Below are 12,391 nucleotides of genomic sequence, written 5' to 3'. Positions count from 1 at the left end.
CACCGACATCATCAGTAGACGTGCTGTTGACAAACCTCATCAAGGGGAATCTGCTTCCCTCGGCTCTCCTCTGGATAACTTCCAGACCTGCGGCAGCCAATCAGATCCCTCCTACATGTGTGGACAGGGTAACAGAGGTGCGAGGGTTCACTGACCTCCAGAAGGAGGAGTACTTCAGGAGGAGATCCAGTGATGAGAAGCTGTCCAGCAGAATCATCTCACACATCAAGGCATCCAGGAGCCTCCACATCATGTGCCACATCCCAGTCTTCTGCTGGATCACTGCTACAGTTCTGGAGCACATGTTGACTACAGACCAGAGAGGAGAGCTGCCCAAGAGCCTGACTGAGATGTACTCACACTTCCTGCTGGTTCAGACACAGAGGAAGAAGCACAAGTATGATGAGAAACATGACAGGAGTCAGCAGGAGCTGATGGAGACTGACAGGGAAGTTCTTCTGAAGCTGGGCAGGCTGGCGTTTGAACATCTGGAGAAAGGCAACCTGATGTTCTACCAAGAAGACCTGGAGGAGTGTGGTCTTGATGTCAGAGAGGCCTCGGTGTACTCAGGAGTGTGCACAGAGATCTTCAAAACAGAGTGTGTGCTCTTCCAGAGAAAAGTCTACTGCTTTGTCCATCTGAGCATTCAGGAGTTTCTTGCTGCAGTCTACATCTTCCACTGCTACACCAACAGGGACATAAGGCAACTCCTTCTCCTGGAAGAATGGGACAGGGAAGACAGTGATTCATCCCTGGATGATGAAGATATCTCTGGTGCTCCCCCTGTTAGATGTGAAAAGTCTCAAGTACTGGACAGATTCCTGGGAGAAAACTGGTATAGATATGGCTGTATTGGTCAATCCCTGGATGTCTTCCTGAAGACAGCCATGTCCAAATCTCTGGAGAGTAAAAATGGCCACCTGGACCTCTTTGTCCGCTTCCTTCATGGCCTCTCACTGGAGTGCAACCAGAGTCTTTTAAAAGAACTACTGGGTCAGATAGAGAGAAGACCTGAAAACATCCCAATAGTCATCAACAACCTGAAGATGATGAACACCTTCAGTCTCTCTCCTATCAGAGGCATCAACATCTTCCACTGTCTGATGGAGATGACCGACCTCTCAGTACATCAGGACATCCAAGAGTTCCTGAAGTCAGAGAACAGATCAGAGAAGGAACTCTCTGGTATTGACTGCTCAGCTCTGGCCTACATGCTGCAGATGTCAGAGGAGGTTCTGGATGTGTTTGACCTGCAGACGTACAACGCCTCAGCGGAGGGACGACAGAGACTGATCCCAGCTGTGAGGAACTGCAGGAAGGCTCGGTTAGTCCTGATGTTAACATCAACATTATAAAACAGTTTAGAGCTCCATTCATAACTGATTCCATCACAATTACAATATATACATACATACAGATAGAGATAGATTGACATGACAGAAATATTCACTCTTTCAGTTGCAAATGCTGTCTATGCCCGAACAAATGACACTTTTAGTTTTCAACTGATTTTCTTTCTAGCTATCTATGATAATAAAGAGTTGTTCTTTTAAGCTGCACTAAGTGCTATGACTCTACAGTTTAATGTGAAGATGCTCACAGAGGCTCAATTCAAAACCAGCCAAGATGCTTCAGAACTACAGGCAAGTTTAGGGAATGGGAGAAAGTATGTTAAATGTCAAGAACTACCCCCTTACTTCCAGCTGAATTCCTGTCCTGCCACCATGTTACTCCTACCCACATGCACACACAGGCATGAGGCCCAAATGCTTTTAACCACAACATGCAAGATGACCAATATTCAGAAATGTACGGTAAATTAAAATATACCTAACTTGACTGTGTAAGCTGTCTTTGGCAGTGAAGGAATAAAAAATTTCTTCTTTTTTTTTTTTTTTTTGCCACAAACTAAGTTGCTGAAACTGTGCACAGCAGAGGTGCACACAGTTGCACATACACAACTCTGTGCATACACCTGACACAACTGACATTAAAGTAAGGACACCCCCTAGTGATCCTCCATGAGCTGCCAGTGACACTTTTTTCTCAGCTGGTGAAAATGGAAATTTCACCACATATGATAAAGTTGTGTTCAAAGAAAACTTGCCTACAGCTGCTTTAAGCAGCAGTGAGACGTTCTGCTGCATGTCCAATGGTGTCCTACGTGCGCTTAGTTTTATATAGTTATTGTACAGGCCTACAGGGTGTTTTTTTTTTTTTTTTTTTTTAAATTAATGTGTGTCATTTTGAGTATACATAAAGGTGTTCCTTCTTGGGTTCTGCATATAGTGAATATGTTTGTGAACATTTTCATTATAATCATCATTATACTGTAGTGACTGGTATGCTCCACCTTTGCTAATAATTGTTTTATTAAATCTGTAAATGCAGACTGTCTGACTGTGGACTGTCAGAGACTCACTGTGAAGTCGTGGCCTCAGCTCTCAAGTCCAACCCCTCCCATCTGACAGAGCTGGACCTGAGTAAGAACAATGTGCAGGATTCAGGAGTGAAGCTGCTGTCTGCTGGACTGGAGAGTCCAAACTGTAGACTGCAGACTCTCAGGTCAGTTCATATACTGTGTTGTACTCTTGCAGATGCATATCTCCTCTGAAAGATTGTGTGATTAAAAATAATGCACCAGTTTTTCATAAAACCTGTGTGATTGACTGTCCGCTTCATACAGGCTTGACTGCTGTGAACTGACAGTGAGCAGCTGTGCTTCTCTGGCCTCGGCTCTGAAGTCCAACCCCTCTCATCTGACAGAGCTGGACCTGAGCAACAACAAGCTGCAGGATTCAGGAATTGAGCTGCTGTCCCCTGGACTGGAGAGTCCAAACTGTAGGCTGGAGACTCTGAGGTACACAAAAGTCGGCTTTCCACTGTCGGTGCTAGTGGTGTTGTGGCCAGTTGCATTTCCACTGTCACTTCTGGTCTCTGTTGGCTCCTCGGTGCGGCTGTTGGGGCCAGTTTCCAGCTGTTAATGGCACAGAGAATCCCTATGGTCCAGACAGGGATGACCCAGCTCTGAGGCGGAGCTAAGGCTTGCAGGCAGGGCATACCTGGCTTTGGGCGGGGCTTAGGTCAAACAGGCAGTGAAAATTTACTTGAAACAAGTTAAAATTAGCCTGAAACAAGAAACAAATTCTCCCAATGGAACAAGCAAATTTTTACTTGTTCACTTGTGTCACAAGTAAAAATTTGCTTGTTCCAAATTTTAACTTGTTTCAAGTAAATTTTCACTTGAAGCAAGTGAAAATTGTCTAAAGACAAGTTATTTCTTAGCTGATCATGTCTTATTTTAAGTGTAATGAGATATTTTGACTAGAAATAAGATATTTTTACTTGAAATAAGACAAATACTCTTGGTAAGATTTTGACTTTTTGCAGTGCAGTGCTGGTTTCCTAAACTCCTTCTTTCTCTGCAGGCTGACAGACTCTTGGGTGGAAGATTGTGTGATTAAAAAATAATGCACCAGTTTTTCATAAAACCTGTGTGATTGACTGTCTGCTTCGTACAGGCTTGACCACTGTGAACTGACAGAGAGCAGCTGTGCTTCTCTGGCCTCAGCTCTCAAGTCCAACCCCTCTCATCTGACAGAGCTGGACCTGAGCTACAACAAGCTGCAGGATTCAGGAGTGCAGCTGCTGTCTGCTGGACTGGAGAGTCCAAACTGCAGACTGAAGATCCTGAGGTCAGTTCATGTACTGTGTTGTACTGTTGCTGATGCATACTGTATCTTCTCTATAAGATCATGTGATTAAAAATAATGCACCAGTTTCTAATAAAACCTGTGTAATTGACTGTTTTCTTCTTACAGACTTAACCACTGTGAACTGATAGTGAGCTGCTGTGCTTCTCTGGCCACGGCTCTGAAGTCCAACCCCTCTCATCTGACAGAGCTGGACCTGAGCTACAACCAGCTGCAGGATTTTGGAGTGGAGCTGCTATCTGCTGGACTGGAGAGTCCAAACTGTAGGCTGGAGACTCTGAGGTCAGACATAATTATTTAGTACTTTGATGACATACATTTGTTATAAACAGGGCTTAAAGTACTCCGGCATGGTGCCGGATTTCCGGCTTGACGGACATTCTGTTTTTTTTTTTTGTTTTTTTGTGGCAACAATTTGGCATAAGTTAGCGTTTAACGAATAGTCTTCTGATTTTCAGCAAAGCACATGGGTAGATCCACCAATAGTATAGTGTTATCAAACTCAGTTGGCCAATAACAGCTGAGTGGGGAGGGTCTAAGAACAGCATGCCGTGTGCGAGTTGTGCAACAGGTGGACATGGCAGTCCACCGTCCGGTAGAGTAGATCCGGTAGAGCTAAACATCGTTGAAGTAGAGTGGAGTAGGGCAGAGAGATGGAAGCAAAATACATTCAGTGTTTCCCCTATCATTCTATTGGCGGGGCGCAGCGCGCGACCCTTGACACACTAAATTAATTTTCAAAGTAAAAAATAAAGAAAATCACAACAGAAATAATTTAACGTCACGTTTCTGTACCCGCACTCATCCATATGAAGACAGAGAGAGGGGATCAGAAGAGAATCACACGTGTACCCACGTTAGTGAAATAAATAATTCATGTCGCATCGGCTCCAGCCTCCTGAAAAATAGGCGAAAATATCGGCGTTTTTTTTTTTTATTTTTTTAAAAAAATTTTTATAAGCACGGCGCGACAGCCTGAGTCGACCACCGGCGGCGAAGATGAGTGCGTTTGCACTCCTCCGGTCCCAGTCCAAGTCGAATGAACACCCACACGGGTGTTTAAAGCACTACTGCCGCTGTTACTCACGACCAGAGCCTATTCTATTAATATAGATTGATATAAAGATGGGTCAATGAGTACAAATCTGAAGAATATTGAGCAACTCACAGGGATGCAAAAGCGTTAACTTTTCGGTGCGCTAGTTAAGGATTAACTTAACTAGGGCCCTATAATTTCTGCAAACACGGAATCGCGGAATTAGCCAAATAAAACGGAATCTATTTTTATCGCGGATTTTGACATAATTTGAATGAAATGCTGTTTTGTGTGGGATATGAAGGTATGTCTGGAGAAAATTACATGGAGGGAAGAAAATCTGGGTGGCACAATCCCTCCAGTCGTCTCACCTGCACCTGCACCACCAAGAAAAAACATTACAACAATTGCTCCGGCACCGTACGAGTTCAAAAGGCAGAGAAACTTTCCAGGCTACCTCAGCACACTGACATAGATTGTGTAACAAAGCGAAGAGTTGCCACTCTGTTCTATTTTCACTGGCTAACAGCAACACACTGACAGTTTAGCTTGTCTATTCAGAGAAGAGGTGTCACTTCGGTTTATTTTTCATATTCAATCTATGTTATCACATGCATACTCCTGCTCAGTCACTGGTAGTTGAATTGTTAGGTCTGTTTGATAAGTAATTTACATTTTTAAAACAAATAATAATAATAATAATAAATAATAATAATTTAACATATTGTTAAATTATTGGAGTCAAGCCTACTGGTAAACATCTACTCCTTCAAGATAATTATCTTATCTCCTCAGTGCTACAAAAGATCCGTGGTAAAAGGTACTCCATTAAAGACAGCACGTGCAGCCAACTTTGACAAAATTATAGATTTGAACCCCCCACCCCCCACCCCCCCTTTTTTGGGGGTTTCAGGCTCAGGAACATTTTTCACTTTAAGCCCTGTCTAAATATTATGTAAATATTTCAATAATGTTTGACATCTATGTAACAGCAGTATTAATGTCATCCACACTGTATCAGCAGTCAATTCTTCTCATTAGACCAGCATGTCCCAGGACCAACCAGCTCTACATATTTGTTCTAATCAAATGGCCAGTGTTTTCTGCTGTGCTGCTCTCTGTTCAGTTCAGTTCAGCTTGTGAGTTTATGGAAAGTCATTTGGTCCCTGAACCTGTTTAGCTTTACATCTGTGGGAGGCTTTCTTTATGGCCTATACTAACATTAAAATTCACACATTTGCATTATCTATTGCATATTGTACAACTGGAGTTTCCTATTTATTGTAAAATATGAGAAGAGTTTCAACAATAAGTTTAGGGTACAGGGAGAGAGTATAAAAAACATCTGAGTAGAGTAAGTTAGCAGCAGGCTAACCATCGCCTCCTCTGGATTTGTTGATGCTAGTTTCCCAAAAGTTGCTATGGTAACTTTCTTCGCTTATATACAAGTTTGACCAGGGAAAACACTGAGACACTATCATTTTTAGCAGGATTTCTAGGTATAATATCCCATAAATGCATGCTCTTTTTCTCTCTTCAGATTGAGGTCTTGCTGCTTGTCAAGGAGTTACTGTGCTTTTCTGAAGTCCAGCCTCTCCCATCTGTCAGAGCTGGACCTGAGTGGAAATTATCTAATGGACAGGGCATTCTTATCACGTCTTGAAACAATGTCATCTACTAACCAACATCATCTCTGGTGAGAAAAAAAATAATTGATCTTACCGTGGAACTTCAGGTTGGGGTGAGCAACCAAACAGACAATGAAATTTTTGAGATACACAATGGATCAGCTAGACGTGTGTTGTTAGCTGGTGTTTGAGGTGACCTGCAGATGTTGAAGATGATGATGATGATGATGATGATGTTGCTGCTGCTGCTGATGATGATATGTTCATCTCTACAGGACAAACTATATAGGAAACTTGATCCCAGCCAACAGCCTCAGAGAATGTGAGTACTGAAACAATATGGACATGTTGTATATATCTGCTACTTTTTTATTTTGAGCTATTTTTATTCAGTATCAAAACAACACATTACTCACGTACAGTGTCGATCGTTCCTTGACAACAGAGCTCATCACAAATTATCTGATTCTAATGCATATTGAATGAAATATGCAGTGTGTGTGTGCAGAGAGGAGACTTGACACTTGAAATGTTCTGAGCTGTGAGCTCAGTGTGTTCACTGCAGTCTATGAACACGCTGAAATCCCTACTGACGTCATACTGACAGCTGATTAACTGGGTCTCAGTAAATAATGATTTCTGACGTCTGTTGTTTGTCTTCTCATCAGATGCCCGTCATCTCACACTGGATCCAAACACAGCAAACAGAGAACTCCGTCTGTCTGAGGACAACAGGAAGGTGATGAGAGTGAAAAAGCAGCAGTCGTATCCTGATCACCCAGACAGATTTGACAAGGAACCTCAGGTTCTGTGTAGAGAAGGTCTGACTGGGCGATGTTACTGGGAGGTTGAGTGGAGTGGAGAGGTTATCATAGCTGTGACTTACAAAGGAACCAGAGAAGGTGAGTTTGGATTCAGTGATCACTCCTGGAGTCTGTGGTGCTATGATGACAGCTACGCAGCCGTTCACAACAGGAAGCTTACCAGCATCTCTGTCCGTCCCCGTGGAGCTAACAGAGTAGCAGTGGATCTGGACTGCTCTGCTGGAACTCTGTCCTTCTACAGCATCTTTTCTGACAGACTGAAACTCCTCCACACCTTCAACACCACATTCACCGCTCCTCTCCACCCTGGGTTTGGGTTGTGGTCTCCTGGCTCTAGTGTGGCTCTGCTGCCAGTTTCTTTTGTTTGAAAATATTTTGGATCATTTTCCACATGAATGTTAGTTAATTATCAGCTGTCGAGGCTCAGGCACTCTTAAACATCCTTGATCTTAAAATGTTCATGTATAGAAAACCTCCACATTGTCAAAAACATCATTAACAGAATTGAACCCAAACTCACACTAAGATAATCGATAGCTTGTCTGATTAGGAGACCAATCCTACTGACTGCTGATGTCACTGAAACGTCTACCCTCCTCCTGATTGGCTGTCTTTCATTTGACTCTATCTGTTGATTGAAACTTTTCTTTGGCAGCTATCCATTCTTCCCTGAAGGTGTGTTGTTGTTCTTTGTCTGATATTTTAATTAACGGTCCCAGTGGATGGAGTCATGTTTTGTCCGTCTTGGGAGAAAGTTTCATCTAGATTGGTGATGCAGTTTAAGGCCCTTCCTCTTTCCTGGTTGGCTCTTTATGATTATCTGTTGTTGAAATAGTGACACACACCAGTGCCCCAAATGATTATTTTTTGCTAGGGGCCCCCAGATATCACAGGTTGGTCCTTTGTACTGATGATTCCACTGGGAGAGTTTCATATACGTCTGACTCTGACTTTGGGAAAATGAACAGGAGTTTTACTTTCAGAGCCAAAGGTCATCATCGTATGAAATATTACAACACTAACCAGGAAGTCTGCTTCCTCATCTAACTTCTTATGGAGTTAATATTCTACAGATGCATGATTAAAGCTCACAGATGGTAAACTTCACTTGTGAGCTCTCAAGAAGGTTTTATTCTAAGATCAGGGATAATTAAAAACTAAATAAAAAGAGATTAAAGAAGTGAATAGGTATCTGCCTACAGTGTGAAAAGCTGCTTGGGGGAACATTTTAAAAAAACAACCTCAAGTTTAAGACTGGGTTGCATTCATTTTTTAAAACTACATTAAACAGTTTTAACGTTAAATTCTGTTGCACCAAGCTTAAAACCGTTCAAATGCAGGATTCCGTTTAACCCTCAGTTTAGTTTTTACTCTAAACTGAGACTTTAAACTCCAGTTAAGTCCAGCAAACTGTTCCCTGCTTTGCTCTTTCTGGATGCCCGGTTCAGACTACACAAATTCAGCCCAATTTTGACATTTTCCAGGGTCTGGGACGCCCCACGACATCCTGACGGAAAGTCCAGCATGTCAGCATTTTTTGTATATTTTCGCCTAGTTTGACATCTCCTGTGACGAGTTTGTTGATTTTGACCAATAGGAAGACACAGCACTCTCAAGGAAACAGAAGACAAGGACCCTTTTCTGCCACACACACACACACACACACACACACACACACACAAAGAGAAAGAAACAAAAAAAAGAAGGAGGCTTTGAAAAGGGGAAATTTGAATAGTGCGATGACCTGTTTACATACAGCAAACCTGGAAGCTAGCTGTGTGTTGTTTTTGACGTGCACAGATGTTTCCTCAAGTTTTCTTTGCAGAGTAGACAGCTAGTCCTGTCCTCCTCTTAACACCCAGGAACGAGTCCAGAGGGCTTTGTCTTTCTTTCCTTTTTGCTTTCCAAACAGAAGACTGTCAGCATCATACACAGTGTTTCATGATACACAGTGTTTCTGTAGCTATGACTGACAGTTTCTTGTTGCATTAGGAGCAACAGCTGCTCCTCTCTTTGTCGGCCTGCTGGCCTTCTCCTGAGCTGCCATGATGGTTGAGGAAATTGTCTGCTAGTCAGAGCCACTCCTCACCGCAGTGAGCAGCGTCTGCCGGGCTCTTGTGGACGTCATATCAGGTAGATGTGTCATCTGCAGTTAAACACACACAGTCAGTCTGTGACCTTTACAGCTTGATTTTTTTCACAGTATTTATGAAATATTGCCATCATCATCATCTTCTGCCAAAGCTATATCTATTACTCTGTTCTTTTCCTCTGTTTCTACATTTTTACCATCTATATCATAATTAGTTTTCTCTCCATCTTGTACATATTTGTTTTTCACTGTCTGCTGTTTTTTTGAGAGTCAGCCGCTACCTGAGGAGATGGTTAGGTCTGCCGAGGAGCTTGAGCAATATCGCCCTTTATGGAAACACCTGCAAACTGACACTGACACACTGAAATCTATCGAGGAGGAGTTAAAAGTTTTGCGAGCTAGGGAGGTGTTGCAGCTGCGTGAGTCAACAGACCCCAAAGTTGCCGGGGCAGTGGTGGCAGTCAAGACCGGCAGGAAGTGGAGAGCAGCGGCTGCAGTGGAGCAGGCAGAGGCACGGCTAAGACATGGAGTCCTGGTGGGAACAGTGGCCAGAGGAAGGGCTGGACTAGGAACCAGTGCCCCCTCGCCCCGTTTTGACAAGGCTCGGGGGAAAGAGCGGAGGCAACTAGTCCAGAACGAGGTGAGAGCAGCTGTTGAGGAGGAGCGGTCCAGCAGGGCAGTGGGGATGACAGCAAGGCGCCTGGACTAGATGGGAGCAAGTTGTGGAGAGGAAGATCACGTGGACTGACCTCTGGCGGGCAGAGCCACACCGCATCAAGTTCCTGGTCCAGGCCGTCTACGATGTCCTGCCCAGCCCATCCAACCTGCACTGCTGGGGCCTGGCTGATACACCAGCATGCTCCCTGTGCCAGAGGAAGGGAACCCTTGAACACATATTGAGTTGCTGCCCGAAAGCTCTGGGGGAAGGCCGATACCGGTGGCGGCACGACCAGGTGCTCAAGACCATTGCAGAGAGCATCGGTTGTGCCATCACCGGCTGTCAGAAGTCAAGACCCGTGAAGAACAAGATCAACTTCATCAGAGCCGGGGAGAAGCCAAAAACAACCCCAAGAGCAACACCAGGGCTTCTCAGCACTGCACAGGACTGGCAACTGTCAGTGGATTTAGGTAGCCAGCTCAAGTTCCCGCAGCACGTAGCTAAAACCACCCTCAGACATCGTCCTACTGTCAGAGGCAACGAAAACCATCGTCATGCTTGAGCTCACTGTGCCTTGGGAAGAGCGCATGGAGGAGGCCTTTGAGCGAAAGAAGGAGAAGTATGACAGCCTAGTCAGCGACTGCCACAGACAAGGCTGGAAGGCAAGGTGCTTGCCTGTGGAGGTTGGGTGCAGAGGCTTTGCAGGACAGTCTCTCTGCAGAGCATACATAGCACATCTGCAGTAGCACAGAGGCAGCAGAGAAAGCCTCTAGATGGCTCTGGATGAAGAGAGCAGATCCGTGGTTGAGTGCAGCTAGGGCGCAAGCTGAGGACTGATCAACCTCAGCTGGGTCGCCTGAGCGAGGGTGTCTGATGTTTGGAAGACCCGAAACACCCAATGAGCCCAGGATACATCACTGATGATGTGCCCTAGCTTTGCATTGGAAGATGTGTCATTACAACAACAATTTCAGGTGATTGCTTGGTTTGTCATTGCACTATTTTTTTGCACTTGTTTTAAACTGCCTGTTTTGTACTCTTGTTTTTTTACTTTACTGTAACACGCTTTGAGCTACACCCTGTATGAAAGGTGCTGCATAAATTTTATTAGCATATTAACAATAGAAGCACAACTGTGTTACTAGCAACGATGTGTAATTTGTGTAAAGATTTTTAATTCTTTAATTAAAGAAATATTAAAACGAAAAATATGTGCGAGGACACCAGGACCTGTGTCGGCGTTGATAGCCAATCAGTGATCCTGACTGCATTTGCCACCCCGTAGCGTGTACGCGATTGGTTCACCTGCCGCATGTTGCGCTCATGCAGGGTCTCAAACGTTAGTGTGAGCAAGCCACTTGCAGAAGTGGGAAAATGTGAGTTTTCTCAGCTCTGAGCAGTGCTGTAAAATAGCGGTCGCCACTCGCCAAATGCGCCTAAAATATTCCCTTGGCGAGTTAATTTTGGAGGTCTACCTGCGGGGCGGGCAAATATTTGCACCAAGTCATGCAATAAATTATGCAAGAGATGGCTTTAAATTCATACGGTAGCTAACGTTAGCGCTTGACCGGTGACATTTGTGTGCCGCACTTCAGTAGCTCCCCGTAGCCTGTCGGCTAGCGCTAGAGATCTGTTTGTTGTGTGTCTTATGACCGCCCCATGCCTCAAAGTGGTTTGTTCCGCATCCTGCTCCTGGCAGAGCGGCAGCTTGGTAACTTTCAGTCAGTCCGTCAACCTGAGAGGCAGCAGTCTGATGATAACTAGCAAGAAAACCTCCTCAAGTGAAAGCCAGTGAGTCATTTATCACACCACTTGTTCACCAAGCACAAAGGCTGTAATATGAACAGCGATATTTTTCCCCTGCTTGGTCCAAAACCTGCCTCTTTCAGCTCACGGTTTAAGCTAATAGCTAATGATTGTTTCCAAGCTCAAGCGAGTGCAGGGCAGTGAGGGAGAGAGAGGACAGACCACAGGAGGAGCAAATACTAAGCTTTTTATTCTTTCCAAAAGTCTGTCAGGATATTAATGTCAGAAATAGTTAATATTTTACTGATATTTTGAATTTGTCTCTAGATAGATATCTATTTTTTTGCATTTTAAGTTGCATTATTTTGTGGCATCGTTTCATTTCATTTTCTTATTTGATCTAAAAGGGACAGTGTACAGCTCAAACATATACTGTATGTCACTATTTGATGCCATATCTTGCTTTTTTTGTTGACACTACAATAAATGTTTTTTGAAGGACAGTTTGATGTAGTTGGATTATTCAAGGTATTTCCTCTAGTTTTAGAGCTTATTTTGAGTTTCTAGTTCTTGTAAAGCTACTTTGATGGACTGTAGTGGAAATCGAACAGTGAGCAAAGAAAGATTATTGCTTTTTATTGCTTTTAATAGCATTATTTAAAACATATGAACATGCTGAGCGCTCAACGTTGTA

At 43.8% G+C, this 12,391-nt stretch overlaps 1 protein-coding gene and 1 pseudogene across 1 annotated transcript in view; both read left to right on the top strand.

The window, feature by feature from the left end:
• Positions 1–4,312, top strand: part of LOC115379183 (NACHT, LRR and PYD domains-containing protein 12-like) — an 80,118-nt gene extending 75,806 nt beyond the window's left edge. The window contains exons 6-10 of the mRNA XM_030079902.1: positions 2,392–2,565; positions 2,687–2,860; positions 3,522–3,695; positions 3,822–3,995; positions 4,285–4,312. Of these exons, the coding sequence (XP_029935762.1) occupies positions 2,392–2,565; positions 2,687–2,860; positions 3,522–3,695; positions 3,822–3,995; positions 4,285–4,312 (724 nt within the window). The remainder of the gene's footprint in view (positions 1–2,391; positions 2,566–2,686; positions 2,861–3,521; positions 3,696–3,821; positions 3,996–4,284) is intronic.
• Positions 4,313–9,582: 5,270 nt separating this feature from the next.
• Positions 9,583–10,788, top strand: LOC115379182 (uncharacterized; annotated as a pseudogene).
• Positions 10,789–12,391: the final 1,603 nt, after the last annotated feature.

Source organism: Myripristis murdjan, chromosome 20 (genome assembly GCF_902150065.1).
Source record: "Myripristis murdjan chromosome 20, fMyrMur1.1, whole genome shotgun sequence".
NCBI lineage: Eukaryota > Metazoa > Chordata > Actinopteri > Holocentriformes > Holocentridae > Myripristis > Myripristis murdjan.
Note: the sequence above shows the minus strand (reverse complement) of the source record. Positions and strands in the feature narration are given on the sequence as shown.